At 38.5% G+C, this 19,348-nt stretch overlaps 4 protein-coding genes and 1 pseudogene across 5 annotated transcripts; 3 read left to right on the top strand and 2 right to left on the bottom strand.

Moving 5' to 3' along the window:
• Positions 1 to 354: 354 nt before the first annotated feature.
• Positions 355 to 3,071, bottom strand: LOC141818425 (rho guanine nucleotide exchange factor 8-like). Its single transcript, XM_074705931.1, has 7 exons — positions 2,786 to 3,071; positions 2,486 to 2,602; positions 2,019 to 2,173; positions 1,854 to 1,928; positions 1,512 to 1,784; positions 944 to 1,264; positions 355 to 871 (listed from the first exon to the last, which is right to left on the bottom strand). Exons 1-7 carry the CDS (start codon positions 3,069 to 3,071, stop codon positions 518 to 520), a joined length of 1,581 nt encoding a protein of 526 aa, XP_074562032.1. The 3' UTR covers positions 355 to 517.
• Positions 3,072 to 3,742: 671 nt separating this feature from the next.
• LOC141822246 (pentatricopeptide repeat-containing protein At2g13600-like) lies at positions 3,743 to 7,807 on the top strand. Of its 2 annotated transcripts, none has more exons than XM_074709690.1 (2): positions 3,743 to 6,250; positions 7,482 to 7,807. In XM_074709690.1, the coding sequence occupies exon 1, from the start codon at positions 3,743 to 3,745 to the stop codon at positions 6,122 to 6,124; it is 2,382 nt and encodes a 793-aa protein (XP_074565791.1). In that variant the 3' UTR covers positions 6,125 to 6,250; positions 7,482 to 7,807. The 2 variants fall into 2 exon arrangements, with proteins under 2 accessions (XP_074565791.1, XP_074565790.1); XM_074709689.1 differs by lacking the exon at positions 7,482 to 7,807 and adding an exon at positions 6,915 to 7,207.
• A 660-nt stretch (positions 7,808 to 8,467) lies between these two features.
• On the top strand, positions 8,468 to 10,890 carry LOC141821823 (uncharacterized). The gene is made up of 3 exons (XM_074709191.1): positions 8,468 to 8,755; positions 10,269 to 10,360; positions 10,477 to 10,890. Exons 1-3 carry the CDS (start codon positions 8,468 to 8,470, stop codon positions 10,859 to 10,861), a joined length of 765 nt encoding a protein of 254 aa, XP_074565292.1. The 3' UTR covers positions 10,862 to 10,890.
• A 1,923-nt stretch (positions 10,891 to 12,813) lies between these two features.
• On the top strand, positions 12,814 to 15,123 carry LOC141821822 (uncharacterized; annotated as a pseudogene).
• Positions 15,124 to 16,354: 1,231 nt separating this feature from the next.
• On the bottom strand, positions 16,355 to 19,337 carry LOC141821813 (ras-related protein Rab7-like). Its single transcript, XM_074709182.1, has 7 exons — positions 19,186 to 19,337; positions 19,057 to 19,083; positions 18,853 to 18,952; positions 17,733 to 17,879; positions 17,551 to 17,631; positions 17,180 to 17,325; positions 16,355 to 16,646 (listed from the first exon to the last, which is right to left on the bottom strand). The coding sequence occupies exons 1-7, from the start codon at positions 19,236 to 19,238 to the stop codon at positions 16,577 to 16,579; spliced, it is 624 nt and encodes a 207-aa protein (XP_074565283.1). The 5' UTR covers positions 19,239 to 19,337; the 3' UTR covers positions 16,355 to 16,576.
• Between the last annotated feature and the right edge of the window lie 11 nt (positions 19,338 to 19,348).

Here is a 19,348-nt window from a genome sequence, read left to right as displayed (position 1 = left end):
TTGATCATCACCGAATCTATCACAAAGATTACATATATATATTTTTTATTAATTTAAAAATTCAATAATATTCATAAACAAAATTTATAAATCATATTCAAAGAACAAACAAATTTGCTATGATCAAATTCACTAAGCAACAAAATAAATTTAAAAAATATAAAAATTTCAAACAATAATATAAACTCAAATTAAAAGCTCTATAACATCTAAAGAAATCAAGTTAACACCAAACTCAAATCAAGTTCAAGCTAAAAATAAGAAAAAAGAATCAAATCAAACTTGAACAATACAAAACTTAATTCAACTTAGTTCGTTTACAACCCTACTTACTCACGAAGATCCTCTTCGGAAATCAAAATATTTGATGCAATAGATTAAATGATGCATCGCGATACAGTAGTAGCTCTTCTCAGCCAACAAGAACAAAAGAGCAAATAAGACTGTAAGATCTGCAATGGCTCTTGTGCCTATAAACTATCTACACTCGAACACAATTCGGTGACGATTGTGCTCATCAATGACGAGCTGCAGGACTTTTCATGCCTCCTACGCGCTCCACCAAGTAACAAAACTTCTTGCCATCCTTCACTTCGGGAGGCTTCTTCACCGTCCCCCCTCCGGCATTCCTCATCTCTGTGCCATGTCCAGTCTCACAATCCCAGCTCATGAACTCTGATAGACTCATCAATGAGGCAGACTCCGTTTCTTCTCTAGCATTGAGCTTGGGTTGCCTCCCCTTTGGACACTTGGTGGTTGAACCTTTCGCGAGAGAATCCGCATATAGAACATCGTCAATTCGTGAAATCAGCACGAAGGCTAAGCTTTCCAGGACCCTTGAGTAGCTCTCTAGGATTGCTAGTCCTACATCCTGTGGAGATTTAGAATAAATGCTATCAACATGTTTGAAGATGATGAAAAATATAGTTTGGTTTCGAATTACTTTGTTGTATTGGATCTTGCTTATTTCGAGAGCTGATTGAGGGATGGCAGGAAACCTTTGCTTGATGAGGATTAAGAGGATCTCAGCTCTCTCTTCGAACAGCTCCCTCTTCCCCAAACTGACCGCTGAACTCCAAGAGTGCTTGCCTTCCATGTCTTGCATTTTCCTCTTCCAGATCACAACGGAGGCCTCAATTCGGTTTTTCAAGTCAAGAATCCTGTGCTCTGTTGACAAATCCATCATTCTAAGGAATTCTTCGGGGTCGAAGACATCATCTGTGATGAATTTGTAGATAGCATCTCCTAGGCTTGACCGCCCATTCTATGACCAATCATGTAAAACCAAATCAATCAAACAGTGACTTAAATTTAGTTCAGAGTCATTTTTGTTTGGTTTGATTTGAGGCAATTAAATTCTTCTAGTTGGGATTGAATCCTAACTACCAACAATTGTCTCCTACAAATCGACAAAGGAGAACTCACAGTGGAATCACTTTTATCAGGAAATTACCTAGGATCATCTGAACAAACCGATATCCTAAGCAAATCAAGATCATATTTAGTCTTACCTTGGGAAGTGATTCAACATAGGCTTCAGGAACTTCCATTCCCATGAGAACTTGAGCATTGATCGCCATGGCTGCCTTGTGTACCTGTGAAGCTGATTCTTTCTGCAACTGAATCCATCTACTGGACTCCTCTGGGAGTCCATTAGGGGGGACTCTCACTGTAGGAAGCCACCATTTGTCATCCTTCCTCCGTGCACTTCCCTTTTCTGATTCATTGCCATCTCTTGAATCATACCAAAACATGTTCTGGTCCTTGAAGTCGTCAAGGGAGCCCTGAACGATCAAGGACAAGGATGGAGAAATAAGAATTTAGCTAATGAGTATCACAATGAATCTTCTTACGATGAGCATTGCATCTAGCTTGTGAAGCGCAGGGATGTTCATTTGAAGATCTTTGCGTTGTTGCGTCATCATTATCTGCAGGAGAAATGAGCCATCCAATGACTACCACAATTAGGATGCAAAAGCAAGATCTAGAAGAGGTAGAACAAAGAAAACTTATTCGACCTCTATGGTAACCCCATCCTTTGATGTCTGTCTAGAAGGAACAAACTCAACAATGTGATCAGTCACAGATAAAAGCCAGTCGATTTCCCTCCTCCACCTCGCCTTTCTTTCATCAGGCATCGGCTCTAAACGTGTCTGTTCGCTAAAAACAGATGCTGATTGATTCGGAAGCATAAAACAAAATGTTACTTCTTCTATCAGTTTGAGAGGATCAATCAAACCTACTACAGATACACAAAGCTGTTTGCATCAAAGAACAAAGCAAACAAACAGTTTTCCACGCTGTTTATCTTCGTTGTCTTAAGACAAAATCTTAGCATTAAATCTGTTTGTGCTAGAGCACATAAATACAATTTAGTCAGTTCCATGGATTGTCACTGCTGAAATATCACACAAAAATCTTTTACAGTATCAAAAAATCCTAATGTTCTTCAAATAAATGAAGATCAAGGGAAGTGAAAAAGTACCAGCGAGGTTGGTGAAGGCATTGGACAAAGCAAGAGCAGATGAAACACCTCTGCCACCACCTGACATATCCTCGCCAAGAAGCAGCTTTGCATATCTATCTTTCATCGATTCCAACTCTAAAGAAAAGAAGGCATAAAACTGATGAATCATCATCATCATCATCGAATTGAACTGTGTTTGTTGTAACTATCTGCAATCAGCTACATTGAGCTATATGTTACTGTTCATCTTCATCTCAAAGTGGTGTCCAGGCACAACATTGTTGGTGATTCAGTTTGATCAGGTGTTGCGATGCTTACCAGAAGGAGTTGCTTCCCTGGCGCTTCCATCCTTGCTCAGCCGCGGCCTCCAGCCGATGCAAGACGAGCGGTCAATCTGCAGCGCCCGGAGAGGGCGGCCGGCGCCGGCCTCCCCCAGTCCGTGGAAGAGCACACCATAGTTGTCATCATCGTACGCTGAGCCATTCCACCCCACACCCTCCAGTATCTGACTCTGCAGCTGGCGCAGAGCGGCGTCACCCTCCTCGTCGCCCTCCTCATCGTAGGGTTTCCCGAGGCCGTGCCCTCGCTTGAGGAGCCGCACCATCAGCAGGCTCAAAGTCCGGACCCTAGCCCATATGTTCCGAGGGTGCGCCAACTCATCTCCGCTGCTCTCGGAGATGAGAGCCTGGAAGAGGGGGAGCTCGCCGATCGCCTCCGGGGTGGAATTTTGACGGATTGCTAAAACCCCTCAAAACGAAGACCGAAAACGTTCAATCGAAGCTAAAGACGACAACTTGGTGGCTCAACCATCGGCAAAGACTGAATCTTTGCCGGCGCAAATGATCAATCCACCTCCGTAATCGATCAGAACAAAAAAAAAAAAAAAAGTAGGATCTTTGACGAAGGAAAACTGTTCGGAAGAATGCGGAAACGGGTTAAGAAGGTGGATTCAGCTTCCAAATGAGGGAAGAGTGAGGATTTGAAGCGCGGAGGATTTCCAGGAAGAGAGATCGAAACATGAGGCGCCGGTTGAAGCGAAGGCGGGTAGGAGAGGCGGGCAACGAGGCACTATAAATAGCAAAGAGAAAAGAACACGAAATTGCTAAAATTGGCAACATGGTTGAGAATATCTGTAGATATAAAATTATTAATTTTATATGGACAAGTATTTTATTTGGGAAAAAAAAGAGAGTCTTTTGGAAATTTGCCAAAATTTTACAGAGCAGCCGCCGGTGCGGAGCTGCCTTGGTCTCTCTCTCTCCAAATTGAGCTCTCATGAGATCTCCCATCTGCCGATGGCCGGCCGTCACCCGAATCTTCTCTACATCCGCATCCCCACAGCCGTCCGTTAAGGCCCTGGCGATACCCCAGGTCGTCCAATCCCTCGCATCCGCCGGCCGCCTCAAGGACGCCATCCGATCCCTCATCCTCCGCCGCCACCTCGGACTCCCGGTCCAGCCGGAGTGCTTCGTCTCCATCCTCCGACGCTGCGCCGACGGAGATGCCCTACTCATCGGGCGGCAGCTCCACGCCCATATGGTCGTCACCTGCTTCGATCAGGATCCCTTCGTCTGCAACCATCTCATCAATGCGTACGGTAAGTGCGGCTCCTTGGACGACTCCCGTTGGGTTTTCAGAAGGTTGGGGAATAAAAAGTTGCATTCTTGGAACATTCTGATCGCTGGGTACTGCAAGTTTGGTTTTTTAAGTGAAGGTAGACGCTTGTTCGATGAAATGCCTAAGCGGGATGCGGTTTCGTGGAATACGATGATCGCAGCATATGATCATTGGGGGCCATGCGAGGAGGCACTGGAGTTGTTTGTTTTGATGACACATTCTGAGTGTGATATCGATCGTTGTGGACTTTCCAGTGTGATTAGTGCTTGTGCCAATCTTAGATTTGTACAGAATGGGGAGGCATTTCATGGGTTTGCTGTAAAGCTTGGACTTGATTGGCATGTTCAAGTGGGTAGTGCTGTGGTTGGATGCTATTCAAAATGTGAACAGTTTGATGATGCTATAAGATTTTTTGATCAAATGGATGTTAAAGAGCTCTTTACTTGGAACACAATGCTTGATGGTTATATACAGCGCCCAAAGATTAGTGAGGCAATCAATTTCTTCAACAATATGCCGGAAAAGAATGTCGTCTCTTGGACTACAATTGTGGCTGGATGCTCTCGACATGGTAGAAATGAGAAGGCAATTGATTTCTACCATAAAATGCTTAAAAATGGTTTGACGCCTGATTGGATGTGCTTTGTTAGTGTTTTAGATGCATGTACAGGGTTGTTGGATGTTAGGAAAGGGTCAAAGATTCATGCTAGTATTGTTAGAAGTGGCCTTGGAGCAGACAGAATTGTTGGAAGTGCCTTAGTAGCCCTCTACGCAAAATGTGGGAGTTTTATTGATGCACAAAATGTATGTCATGATATAGCTGTTGTTGATGACTTCTCACGGAGCGTACTTATAGCTGAATATGTTAAACATGGATTGTTTGATAGTGCGCACAAATTGTTTGAAAGCTTGTCCGTGAAAAGTGTCACACTATGGAATGCTTTGATTGGAGGTTATGCTGCAGTAGGTTTGTTTGGAGAGGCTTTTGCAACCTTTAAAAGAATGCAGATGGATGGTAAGTATGGTGATGATTACACCTTTGGAAGCCTCCTCACCTGCGGTGTGCATCTGGAATTAAGTTTCGGTGAACAACTTCATTCATTGATAAGGAAGTTGGGAGTTGATTCATCTCTTTTCGTAGCTGGTGCTCTCATTACCATGTACAGCAGCAATTTAAATTGTCAAGCTGCCGTAAGAATATTTGGGTCTGTCAGGCATCCAAACCACATTATATGGACTTCCATGATTTCTGGGTTTGCATCAAATAATTTGATTAATGAGGCCATCCATACGTTTTCTATCATGACTGCTTCAGCTATACTGCCAGATAATGTTTCATTATCAATTGTTATTGATTCATGCTCAAGTTTATCAAAACTGCATGTCGGAACACAACTTCACACCTTTGCGTACAAGTTAGGTTTTGAATCGGATGTTGTGGTTGGAACTGCTCTCATAGATATGTATGCAAAATGCTGGAACATTGATCATGCATCACGTGCATTTTCTGATATAAACATGCACAATATTTTTAGCTGGACTGCACTAGTAAGTGGCTACATGAGATTGGGAATGCATGAAACTGCAAAGAAGCTTTTTGAAATGATGCCTCAGCACAACATTGTTTCATGGAATATAATGCTTTCTGGATATGCAAAACATGGTTTTTCATCAGAAGTATTACAATTATACAGTCAAATGTCTAGATCAGGCCTATTGCCAGATCTGAGAAGTTTTACATCTCTTTTAGCAGTTTGCATTGAGTCTATGTTGGTGGAAAATGGAAAGCAAGTACACGCCCAAATTATAAAGAATGGCTATCATGTGAATGCACAAATTGAATTATATTTGACATATATGTACCAGAAATTTGGAGAATTAGGGAGTGAAAATGAGTTCACTTCTAGCTCCTTGGATTCAATTGTCACAGATGCCCTAGATGGATCAAAACCAGATACCATATCGAAGAATATTCAACTTTTAGCATCTGCCTACTTCAACTACTTCAGTAGAATGAATGGCCAAAACAGAGCAGATTGATGGAACCATTGTTTAGCAAGAGTTCGTTACCTTTGGCATTTTGCCATGACTTCTGCACTGAAATTTGAATTTGAAGGAGGATTAGTGCTTGTGCGACAATAACATTGATCCATTTCAAATGTACAGGTTAGTCTTCTTGTTTCGTTTCTTGCAAAACATGAAATTGAAAATTTGCTGTCTGTACTTTTAGATTGAGAATTTAACTAAGGGCCAAGAATTTGCAACATATGGCACACAAATTTTAGAGCAAATGCAATTTGAAAATGCTTAGGCAATGTGTATTTTTATGCCAACTTACTACTGTATCTCAACATGCTGACCGTCTCAGTGCACAAGCCTTTCATAATAATGTTGCTATACCTGTGAATCGACCTCCCCCGACACCCAAGTTTTATTGGCATCATTGTAATTTTACCAATGCTTACAATCAGCAATATCTGAATGTATAGTTATTTGTGCTGAGATTAGTGATTCTTTTTTTTTAAAATGAAAATGGTTTCAAATCACATGGTAGTAGGCTGCCAGCACTCGGACTACAGTAGAATTGTGGAAATTTATTTGTTTATTTTTTTAAAAAAAAATTGATCTTTAAGTGTCATTCACTCTTTCAACCTTACTTTTTTATGTTCATCTTTGGCTTGGTTTCTCTTTAAGTCAAGATGTGCCTATTCATATTAAAACCACATTATCATTTTTTAAAATCATTTCTCATGTGACAAACAAACATTTTATAACTTTCAAATTTAGCAGCATGGACTTTGGGTATGCTTGTGATGGTTCTTATCCACAGGTTGTTGTGCAATGCTGCATCCATGATGGCTTGGCAAGAATAGTTTAAAGGTAGCTGTTTAGAAATGTGCAAGGACGAGTTTAGAGGGAGGTGAGGGACTATGATGCATGATTGATATTTGATACTTTGTTGGTCCCGAAAGTAATATGGATTTATTACTTTGGTCTGTGCCAGATATGGGTTGACAAACTGACTGGTAATATCTTTTATTTAGCAACATGTGTGTTGATTTGTGGTAGTATCAATCGACATCTAGGAGGCGGTCGAGGGAGAAGAGGATGTTATGACAATAACTCCATGATCCATCTTCCTCGAGGATCAACTTCAAGATATGTTGAATTTCCATCCAACTAGGTTTGATTATGCATCTCTCATTTCTACTTTGAGTCTCATGGTTTTGATATTCATGTTTTGCTGCTTCATAGAGACACTTGTTTGTTACTGTCTCTTATAGCAAATGCCTTACTGTGGTGAAAGCTCTCACTCATCCTGATGGAGAAATGTGAGCTAAAAAAATGTCAGTTTTACATTGCTAATGTGACTAACTTGTTAGCTCATTGTTTTCAGGCAATTTGATTGTTGCTTGTCACTGAGCATGCTGAAAGTTAATCCTGAATCCTGATAGCGCAATCTTTTTATAAAGCTTCACTGTTTGCAGAAGAATATGCTCAGATGCATAACTTTGATTGTCCACTACTGTGTCTAAGTTAGGATCTGCTCAGGATGTTTGCCATTGGTGTTTTGTAGCAGCTTGACATCAAGGATACATATCGTATTGGAAGGCCTTATGGTTCAAATAGTCTCTTCTAGCATGATACTACAACTTCAATAAAGATATTTGAAGTTTGGTATGATTTAAAGTTCAGGTTTGTAGAAAAAAAGGTGAGATGGAGCCATAGTTTGATAACTATATGTGTGTACACACACATAAAATAATCTTGTTTGACCAATTACTGGTGAAACTCATATGTATTACTCCATAACAGCTCCTTATTTGGATCCAAGATTGAGAATTTTTTAAATTCATGAAGCACTGAATGACTGTCACATAATTGTTATTCAGTTGTAACAATTACAGGTTGATAACTATTACAATAGCTGTAACATGAAAAATAATTTTAAATAAAGAGGATTAAAAATTTTTAAAGTCTCCGAAAAGTCTCTAAATAATTTTTTTGGATCTAAGACTGAGTCATTATGGATTACACTCAGTAACATATCTAGATCTTTAAATGAGTTTTAATTTGATATATTATATGTTTCATAGTTCGATTCGAGACAAAAATTATGACCTCTTAAAGTTATCTAATATTATAGCACTTACGATTTCATAATTGTTATAATGCACACATCGATTAACAAAATCAAATTACGATGCCCCTTTGATATTCAATAAAAAAAGGGGCGTCCTTTTATAGTTGCCCTAAAACTTTTGGTAAATATTAGGGTGAAAAATTGAAAGTTTGGGAGGGGTGTTGTTAAAAATTTGGTAACTATTGGGGTGTAAAATTGAAAGTTTCTATCCGCCGCCACTCCTCTATATATATCTGAGGATGCTCGTAAGAATTCTCAGAAATTGCTTGTGGTTTTACGCAAATATATCCTATTCCGCCGCCGCCGCTCGAGCGATTCAAAGAGGAGCGCAGAACCCTCTCCGGCTCTCCGTCCCCCCTCTCTCGATCGATCTGTCGATGTGGAGGCTGTGGAGGTGCTACCAGAACTGCCTCGCTGTTCATCCCGTGAAGACGCAGGTGATCAGCTCTGGGATCCTCTGGGGCCTCGGCGACGTTGGCGCCCAGGAGGTCTCCCGATGGACGGCGGCACCACAAGCGCACCAAAAGGTAAATTTTCTCTTTCTGTAACTTTCACCATTGATGCTTAAATTCATTCTTCAGTTTTGATTAGTTTTTTTTTCTTCTAATTTGGAAGGATTCCGTATGCGAAGAAATATGGTTTAGGATTGCCACTGATGATTTGTACTTAGAACGTTTCAGCCATTTTAGGGCAGATTCTTCAAGTCCAGATGTAACATTTGCTTTGTAGAGCTATTAGAGCACAATTCTGAAGTTTTCCTAGAAACAACATCTTTATTATCTGGGTTATCACTGATACTAAAGTGTGTGTGATAGAATCAAACCTAGAAAATGTGTTAGGACAGTAACGCTCTCTGTTTAATCAGGTTCTTTACCTAGATGTTGCAATTTAGTTCAGCCAAACTGAGCTATCTCCACTCATCCCTCAGAGGTGAAGCCTTGTCAAAGTGAAGCTACAAATCTCAAAACTAGGTCAAAGCAAAAGAGTTGGTACCACATACTCTACTAAATCCATTTGCATATTCGTAATTTGGTAGTTTTCACTCACCTCGACTTCCTAAATGACATAAGATCACTTCTTAAAAGTACATCGCATCAGTATTCTTACCCACAATACTAAATAGATCATTTCCCTTGGAAAAAAGGTACACAAACAGATAAAAGGGGTGTTTTTAGGAGTTCTTGGAATAATGATGTGATGATCTGATCTTCTGTTTAAATGTTTGGGAGGATACTGAAACATACTGTCAAGAAATTCAGAATTGCCAAAGACAAAGTATATGAATTATTATGCCTAGTAAAAAAGCGTGTACATAAGGAACCAAGTTTCCACTCTATTCATCTATTTTTCAATCAGAACAAAATTCAGTGTCCAAACTTGTTTTTTGCCTCTCTTGATTGTTGAAGTCATTTGATGTTCTGTATTTAATAGCTTTATTTCTTCAAGCGTGCACTCTGCTCCAGGATCCATAACTGTGGAAGTATCAAAAAGTCATCACTGTGATTGTTATACATCTTTCTATCATCTCTATCTTTCTGTGAACATGATTCTTCTTATCAAATCTCAGTAACCTTAACCTTCGCAGAGGAATATTGCATTAATATTAAGTACTTGGATTAGCAGTGCCTTTCATTTTTTGACTAGTTTGAAGAATAAACTCTAAATGGAGGTTGTATAAATGATCCTATTCTTCTCATCTCATTCATTTCTTTTTTCTAAATCATTTATTTATTTTTGGCACCTATACTATACTCTTCTTCTGTAAAAGACTTTAAGTTCATGTTTTAATCTTTTTAGTTTTCCTTTGATTCTAATACTCGAAAATGTTTCCATAAACCTCATCTATGTAATTTCTATCACATGCTACTACGATTCTAGGCTAGAGATCAAATTGCAAATATGACATTAAAGCATTTTGGCGAATTAGTTCATAACAATTACCAAACAGGTGTTTCCTTCTTCATGTCACTCCTTTCGTTGTCTTTCGGGTGGAAGCCAATTCGGTTGGCTAATTGTCAATAGCTACACTGTGCATTGCAGGAAGAAGGCAAGGATTTCAAAATAGACTGGAGAAGGGTGGTCACCACAAGCATGTTTGGGTTTGCATTCATCGGACCAGTAGGCCATTACTGGTAAGCAAGAGCTCTTCTCAAAACTCTCAGATCATTTACTTCCCATTGAATGCTAACTTGCTTCTCTTCCATAAGTAATTTAAATGGCTCAAAGAGACATATTGCTTTGTGTGCAGGTACGAGTACTTAGACCATATTGTCCGATTTCATTATCGACTTCGCCCCACGTCGCTAAAGTTCGTCACAGCAAAGGTGGTGGCAGATGCACTTCTTTTGGGTCCTTTAGACCTACTGATCTTCTTCTCTTACATGGGAGTGGCCGCGGGGAAGGGCCTAAAACAAGTGAAAGAAGACGTGAAAAGGGACTTCCTTCCGGCCCTCCCGGTGGACATGGCCATTTGGCCTCTAGTCCAGTTTGCGAATTTCCGATACGTCCCGGTGAGGCAGCAGCTTCTCTATGTGAATCTAGTTTACTTGTTTGAGAGCTGCTTCTTGTCCTGGATCGACCAACAGGGCAATGCTCCCTGGAAGAAGTGCTTTACATCAAAAAATGAGAAATGATATGTAGTATGAAAAAAATACAGCATGAAATCAACATGACAGACTCAACTGCATTGTTGTGGGTCCCACTGCATGGATGTGGGACCCACTGCACGCAGTATGTCATGTTAATTTCATGCTGTATTTTTTCATACTGCATATCATTGCTCTGTAAAAATACTAGAATCCCCTTCATTTCTGACCTTGATATTTCTTAATTATAATTAAAATATGAACCACCAACCAATTTTTTTAATTAATTATTTTTTTAAAATTATCTTGTTGAGGTCACATTGTTACTGATTTGTGTTCTACGATGGGTTCTTTTTAACTATCTTGTGTGTTCACAATGTCATATTATTTAACAACTGTGATAAAAAAAAATTGTTATTCTCATGGCAATATCGATGGGAATCAATTCTCATTTCTGACCTTCATTTTCAATTCTCACTTCCTCTGAGAATTGAAAATCAAATTTGAACATAATCATATTTCTAAATCTTAAATTAAAAAAAATTAAAATATTTAGAAATTGCCCATGGATGGATGAGTGGGACACTAGTAGAGTTGTCAATTTGAGTTAGATTTGTCAGATTGATCTATCTCATCGAATAATTTAAGCAGGTTGGGTTGAAATTTTATCAATTCATTTTAAGATGAGTTCAGATGGATCGATTCACTTAGGCTTGTGACTCGCATGGGTCAGCTTGCAACCTGAGTGGGTCCGCTCGCCAATTGAGAAATTTTATTTATTTTTTTAAAATTTAAACTTAAAATAGAAAATTTATATGAAAATTAAAAGATAAAATTCAATGAATTAATAGATTTGATCCATCTAAATCACAATTTAAATTTAAAATTTTTAACTTAGTCCGTTTAAACTATAAATTAAATTTAAAATTTTTAATATTTTTTATAATTGTTTGACAAACTCTTGGAGTAACCCGTCTAACTCGTGATCCGTCTTAAATTGAATTGAATTAAAAAATTTTCAACCTACCAAATTGATGAGCCGACCTACCCTACTATATGACGAGTTTTTAATGCGTTGACCGCTTCACTATGAGTTGGCCCGTTTGACAGCTCTAGATACAGAATTGAGCATTTGAAATTGTAATATTTATATTTTCCAAACTAAGGCATAACTGCTATAATACACTCACCGATTAACTCTTTTAATAAAAAATTAAATTACGATGTGCCTTTGATGATTCAATAAAAAAGGGGGCGCCCTTTTAATAGTTGCCCTAAAACTTTTGGTAAATATTGGGTGAAAAATTGAAAGTTTGGGAGGGGCGTTGTTAAAAATTTGGTAACTATCGGGGTGTAAAATTGAAAGTTCCCATCAACCGTCACTCCTTTTTAAGGGTGTAAATGAGCCAAGTTGCTCACGAGCTATTCGAGTCTCGGTTCGAAAAAAAGTTCGTTTGAGTTCGTTCGATTAAGTTAAAGAGCCGAGTTCGAGTCTGATTTCGAGCTCGAAAATATTATCGAGCCGAGCTCGAGCTTAACAGTATTTGGTTCGTGAGCTCGCGAACATATTCGTTTAAAGGCTCACGAACGTGTTTGTTAAGAAACTTGCAAAATATATATAATATATATATATATATATATATATATATATATATATATATATATATATATATATATATATATGAATTATAAATATTATATATTAACGAGCCAAACTCGAACTAAGCTTGTTTAATTTTTAAACGAGCTATTTTTGAACCGAGCTCGAACTAAACTCATTTGACTTTAAACGAGCCTTTTTCGAACCGAGCTCGAGCCGTTCACGAACTATTTAATTTCATTATGAGCCAAACTCAAATTTAAGAATTAAAGTTCGAATCGAACTCAGGAATTAAAACTCGAATCGAACTCGAGTTTAGAAAAAACAAACCGAGCTCGAGCTCGAGCCTCTTACTGTTCGACTTGGCTCGAAATTCGATTACACCTCTTTATATCTGAGGATGCTCGTAAGAATTCTCAGAAATTGCTTGTGGTTTTACGCAAATATACCCTATTCCGCCGCCGCCGCTCGAGCTATTCAAAAGAGGAGCGCAGAACCGTCTCCGGCTCTCCGTCCCCCTCTCTCTCTCGATCGATCTGTCGATGCGGAGGCTGTGGAGGTGCTACCAGAACTGCCTCGCTGTTCATCCCGTGAAGACGCAGGTGATCAGCTCTGGGATCCTCTTTGGCCTCGGTGACGTTGCCGCCCAGGAGGTCTCCCGATGGACGGCGGCACCACAAGCGCACCAAAATGTAAATTTTCTCTTTCTGTAACTTTCACCATTGATGCTTAAATTCATTCTTCAGTTTTGATTAGTTTTTTTTTTTCCTTCTAATTCGGAAGGATTCCGTATGCGAAGAGAGCCACTGATGATTTGTACTTAGAACGTTTCAGCCATTTTAGGGCAGATTCTTCTAGTCCGGATGTAACATTTGCTTTGTAGAGCTATTAGAGCACAATTCTGAAGTTTTCCTAGAAACAACATCTTTATTATCTGGTTTATCACTGATACTAAAGTGTGTGTGATAGAATCAAACCTAGAAAATGTGTTAGGACAGTAACGCTCTCTGTTCAATCAGGTTCTTTACCTAAATGTTGCAATTTAGTTCAGCCAAACTGAGGTATCTCCACTCATCCCTCAGAGGTGAAGCCTTGTCAAAGTGAAGCTACAAATCTCAAAACTAGATCAAAGCAAAAGAGTTGGTACCACATACTCTACTGAATCCATTTGCATATTCGTAATTTGGTAGTTTTCACTCACCTCGACTTCCTAAATGACATAAGATCACTTCTTGAAAGTACATCGCATCAGTATTTTTACCCACAATACTAAACAGAACATTTCCCTTGGAAAAAAAGGTGCACAAACAGATAAAAGGGGTGCTTTTAGGAGTTCTTGGAATAATGATGTGATGATCTGATCTTCTGTTTAAATGTTTAGGAGGATACTGAAACATACTGTCAAGAAATTCAAAATTGCCAAAGACAAAGTATATGAATTATTATGCCTAGTAAACAAGCGTGTACAATGGTAACTGGGCAATTAATTACTTGAGGTTAGTGTACTAAGGAACCAAATTTCCACTCTATTCATCTATTTTTCAATCAGAACAAAATTCAGTGTCCAAACTTGTTTTTTGCCTCTCTTGATTGTTGAAGTCATTTGATGTTCTGTCTTTAATAGCTTTATTTCTTCAAGCGTGCACTCTGCTCCAGGATCCATAACTGTGGAAGTATCAAAAAGCCATTACTGTGATTGTTATACATCTTTCTACCATCTCTAACTTTCGTTGAACGTGATTCTTCTTATCAAATCTCAGTAACCTTAACCTTCACAGAAGAATATTGCGTTAGTATTATGTACTTGGATTAGCTTTGCCTTTCATTTTATGACTAGCTTGAAGAATAAACTCTAAATGGAGGTTGTATAAATAATCCTATTCTTCTCATCTCTTTCATTTCTTTTTTCTGAATCGTTTATTTATTTTTGTTGCCTATACTTTTCTTCTGTAAATGACTTAAAGTTCATGCTTTAATCTTTTTGTTGCAGGAAGAAGGCAAGGATTTCAAAATAGACTGGAGAAGGGTGGTCACCACAAGCATGTTTGGGTTTGCATTCATCGGACCGGTAGGCCATTACCGGTAAGCAAGAGCTCTTCTCAAAACTCTCAGATCATTTACTTCCCATTGAATGCTAACTTGCTTCTGTTCCATAAGTTCCAAAATGTCATTACTTTCGTTATTTACTTCAAACATAAAATGGATGAACCTTCATAGAATAAAATGCACATGTATAGTTGATCATGAATAGCTGGGGTTTAAATGGCTCAAAGAGACAGATTGCTTTGTGTGTAGGTACGAGTACTTAGACCATATTGTCCGATTTCATTATCGACTTCGCCCCACGTCGCTAAAGTTCGTTGCAGCAAAGGTGGTGGCAGATGCACTTCTTTTGGGTCCTCTAGACCTACTGATCTTCTTCTCTTACATGGGAGTGGCCGCGGGGAAGGGCCTAAAACAAGTGAAAGAAGACGTGAAAAGGGACTTCCTTCCAGCCCTCCCGGTGGACATGGCCATTTGGCCTCTAGTCCAGTTTGCGAATTTCCGATACGTCCCGGTGAGGCAGCAGCTTCTCAATGTGAATCTAGTTTACGTGTTTGAGAGCTGCTTCTTGTCCTGGATCGACCAACAGGGCAACGCTCCCTGGAAGAAGTGCTTTACATCCAAAAATACTAGAACCACCCTCATTTCTGACCCTGATATTTCTTAATTATAATCGAAATATTTTAATTAATTATTTTTTATAATTATCTTGTTGAGGTCACATTGTTACTGATTTGTTTTCTACGATGAGTTCTTTTTAACTATCTTGTGTGTTCACAATGTCATATCATTTAACAACTGTGATAAAAAAATTATTATTCTCTTCTGTAAAAGGTAAAATTTACTATCCAGCGGTCCCACAATTATTTGTGAGAAGGTAAATCAAGAAATTATAATTGGTCACGACGGAGGAGAGTATTGCTCAGTTTCACCGAGATTTAAACTCTTGTCCTTTTTTGCAAGTCTACTCCGCATTATTATTCTCATGGCAATATCGATGGGAATCCATTCCCATTTCTGACCCTGATTTTCAATTCTCACTTCCTCTAAGAATTGAAAATCAAATTTGAACAAAAATCATATTTCTAAATCTTAAATTAAAAATATTAAAATATTCAAGAATTGCTCATGGATGGATGAGTGGGATACTAGTAGAGCCGTCAATTTGAGTTAGATTTGTCAGATTGATTCGTCTTGCCGAATAATTTAAATAGATTAAATTAAAATTTTATCAATTTATTTTAAGATGAATTCAAATGGATCGATCCGTCTAGATCCGCGATCCACATGGGTCAGCTCACGATCCACGTGGATCAATCCGCGACTCGAGTGGGTCAGCCCACAACCCGAGATCATATGAAAATTGAAAGAGAAAATTTAATGAATTAATGAGTTTATCCGTTTAAACCGCAATCTAAACTTAAAATTTTTGACTTGATTCGTTTAAACTACAATCTAAATTTAAAATTTTTAATATTTTTTATAATTTTTTTATTTTTTAACATTTCCGTAGATTGACCCGTCTAACTTATGACCCGTCTTAAATTTGATTGGATTAAAAATTTTTCAATCCACCAAATTGATGCGCCGATCCGCTCCGCTATATGACGAGTTTTTGACAGATTGATCGACTCTACCATAAATTGATCCGTTTGACAGCTCTAAATACCGGATTGATCATTTGAAATTGTAATATTTATATTTTCCAAACCATAAGGCATAGTATATATATTCTAAAATTTTAAAGTTATGGGATTTGGGTCTACAAAATCATGATTTTAAAGCTCCGGTCCAACCGGAAAAGAAGAATAAAAAACCCCAAAAAATAGGCAACCCTGATCTAATTATAAAACTACAGCTCATGACTCTTCTTGTCGAACAAGAAGCAAACAAAGCCATTTGTTCTTGGAAAGAATAATCACATTGAATGTTACGGGCGAAACATTAATGACAGTGGCACACATGGCATGAACAAGGGGGAGGAACATTTCAAGAACGAGAACTAGTGCCAACCACCATGGAATTGAACACAAATTACAGGCGAAACCGGTGAGTATAATCTGAGGTAAAAATATGGCAAACAACAAACAAACTAGGCGAGAAACACAAGTGAATTCAATCTAGCACTCACAACCAGAAGAGTTTTGCTGGGTCGCACGCCCTGCCACATCGATCGTATCAGGAAGATATCTGCATTGGAACATCATTCTTGAGAATTCACAATGAAACAAATTTCATATGAACAGTTCAAGCAAAGTCTACTCTAGTAGAAGATATTTTCCACTTGAAACTATCTTAAGTAGACAACGATGCTTGAATAACAGTTAGATCTTTATGATGAAAAAAAAATACAAGAAAATTCGGGCTAATCGAATCTTTTCAATGCCTTCCCTCCTTTCTACTGATTTTAGACAGAAACAAAAGTGGGGGAAGGCTCCTCTACTTCCCTCATGTTTATTCTTCTTCAACCCAAGTAAACCAAAAAAAAAAAAAAATTGACTGCCTTCTTCCTTTCCCTCTATAATATCCTACTCTTTTTTGGTCTTGACCACAAGGTGTCCTAATACCAAATTAGATATGAGGCTATTGTCTATTCTGTTAACAATGTTGTCACACGAATTCGAATCCCCACACATTGAGGGAAAGTCCTCCTGAGGAAATTGCTTATCACTAGATCAAACGACTATTTGAACGTAATGGCAGATGATAAGATTGGGGCTTACATATCTTCCTCAGGTTCATTCTTTAGAGCATTCTTAGCAATACACTGGAAAGCAGCTTCCACGTTGAATCCTTCTTTTGCTGATGTCTCAAAATAGGGGATGTTGCCCTTCGATGCACACCAAGCTTTAGCTTTCTTCTCTGAGACCTGAAAAGTATATAAATGGAATGAGATTTCGTAAAAGGTCGTAAAAAGTATAAGTATGTCTTACAAGGATTTCATTTCATGACTCTATGAAATCATGTATCAACATCAAACATTGGATGCAAAATAATTTATTGTTGTTTTTCATTTATTTGCTTTGTTTTTTAAATCTAACTATTGTGACAAAATTTATTGTCTATCTTGAATTAGAAGGGGAGAATGTCTTACCACACGGCTGTTGCCACCATCAATATCGATCTTATTACCCAACAATATGAAAGGGAAATTCTCGGGATCAGATGGACTAGCCTGGAAATGAGATAACCACATGAATGTAACGCAACAAGATGTTACATGCCATCCTCTTTTATCCTGCTGCAAACTAATGAAGTGGGCCAAACATACTTTACCTGAATCAGAAATTCCTCGCGCCAATTATTCAAGTTATCAAATGATTTCATAACATTAACATCGTAGACGAGGACGCAGCAATCGGCTCCGCGATAGAAAGCCACACCAAGGCTCTGAAATCTTTCCTGCCCCGCTGTGTCCCAGATCTAATGATTAAAACATCAGTTAGTAAGCTAACAAATAACTACTTTAAGATAGACAATAGGAGTTTAAGGAAAATGATTAATCATAAGTTCTACAAATTTATTAGAACAAAAAGCATATTTACAATGACAAAAGTAAAAGACAGTGCTAAACAACATTGCTATTGCTGATTACAAATTGCGTTTATCACAAGTGTACGCATGTGTGTGGTTGATGTTGTGCATCTATTCAGCTATGCATGCTGATATGCGTTTATAGTTGTTAACACTTTCGGGTAGATGACCACATCAACCAGCATGCAGATATCGGATTATTTTAGGTACCACGTATGAAGATATCATAACAAGAATCCAACATGACAAGCAAATAGGACAATGGTCTGTTCCGACCATTTGAATTTACCACTCTAAAATCCAACCAAGTGCAGCATGTCTCCTCAAGCATAGATATGACTAAACTACCAAGCAGGTCATAGAGGCTCAACCAATACAGCAACAGATATAACCAACCAATCCCGAGAACAACTATGAACCTATCGGTATTAACAACAGCTACATTCAAAATGAGAAAACTTCATACTCCTATCTTCTTATTCGAAAACATAAGGAAAAAAACAAATCATACACGTAGAGAACTTCAAGAGACTAGTCCTACAACTTAGAAGGATCAGGATTATGACTACAAAACATAGTTCAATTATCAGCTAACCCCCACAACTAATGAATTAAGAACATCCTTTCAGGAAATAACAAAATAATAAAACTTCCAATTTCTTCTACAACCACGCCATCAATAGGATACAAGAAAAAATTGTCTCCCTCAATACGTTCCTCAAGAAATCCGATTCATGCTCAGGATCATCAAAAAGAATTATTTGCAGCAATCATGAATCTTACAATATTCTACTACTACTGTTCATAGGCAAACAAAGTCATTATACGGATGTCGAATGGATGCTTATAAGAAGCACTTAACCTGTAAAGTGAACAATCTGTCATCGATCTGGACTTCTTTGGTCAAGAAATCAGCTCCAATGGTGGCTTTATACTGGTTGCTGAACTTCTTGTTCACATATCTAACCAATTCCACCCGATCCCAAATTATACGTATAAAAGTAAATCCTTCTCCTATTCAAAATAAAATATGCGAAAAACAAAAGAGAAAGCGCTTTGAGCGTACTGATTCATCAGAGAAGTCTTCCCGACCCTGACAACGAAAACAATTACAACAACGAAACAGATTAGCGTTAAAAATCGAGAAGGGAAAAGGGTCAATTTTCGTGGCGAAGGAGATTCAAGGAAATCTCACCCGCTGTCGCCGAGGATGATGACTTTGAGAAGCATACGCCGACGGGACGCCATGTATTCCGAGGTCGGCGAAGCGGAGAAGAAGGATGAATCCTCGAGGTTTTCCTCCCAGATCGCGAGATTGAACCCTAGGAATCTAAATCAAGCTGCGAGCGGAAGCTGGA

Source organism: Curcuma longa, chromosome 2 (genome assembly GCF_044706935.1).
Source record: "Curcuma longa cultivar G26 ecotype Majalengka, Jawa Barat chromosome 2, ITB_CL_G26_1.1, whole genome shotgun sequence".
In the NCBI taxonomy this organism is placed as follows: domain Eukaryota; kingdom Viridiplantae; phylum Streptophyta; class Magnoliopsida; order Zingiberales; family Zingiberaceae; genus Curcuma; species Curcuma longa.
This window is presented reverse-complemented; position numbering and strand designations above follow the sequence as displayed.

Coding starts and splice junctions, on each gene's coding strand:
- LOC141821823 (XM_074709191.1), top strand. CDS start 8,468: ATGCTCGTAAGAATTCTCAGAAATTGCTTGTGGTTTTACGCAAATATA. Junction 8,756..10,268: donor CACCACAAGCGCACCAAAAG/GTAAATTTTCTC, acceptor TGTGCATTGCAG/GAAGAAGGCAAGGATTTCAA. Junction 10,361..10,476: donor GGACCAGTAGGCCATTACTG/GTAAGCAAGAGC, acceptor CTTTGTGTGCAG/GTACGAGTACTTAGACCATA.
- LOC141821813 (XM_074709182.1), bottom strand. CDS start 19,238: ATGGCGTCCCGTCGGCGTATGCTTCTCAAAGTCATCATCCTCGGCGAC. Junction 19,084..19,185: donor ATCATCCTCGGCGACAGCGG/GTGAGATTTCCT, acceptor TTTCGTTGTCAG/GGTCGGGAAGACTTCTCTGA. Junction 17,326..17,550: donor ATGGTGGCAACAGCCGTGTG/GTAAGACATTCT, acceptor TATACTTTTCAG/GTCTCAGAGAAGAAAGCTAA.
- LOC141822246 (XM_074709690.1), top strand. CDS start 3,743: ATGAGATCTCCCATCTGCCGATGGCCGGCCGTCACCCGAATCTTCTCT.
- LOC141818425 (XM_074705931.1), bottom strand. CDS start 3,071: ATGGTGCGGCTCCTCAAGCGAGGGCACGGCCTCGGGAAACCCTACGAT. Junction 2,603..2,785: donor CAGGGAAGCAACTCCTTCTG/GTAAGCATCGCA, acceptor TCTTTTCTTTAG/AGTTGGAATCGATGAAAGAT. Junction 1,785..1,853: donor AGCTAGATGCAATGCTCATC/GTAAGAAGATTC, acceptor TTGATCGTTCAG/GGCTCCCTTGACGACTTCAA.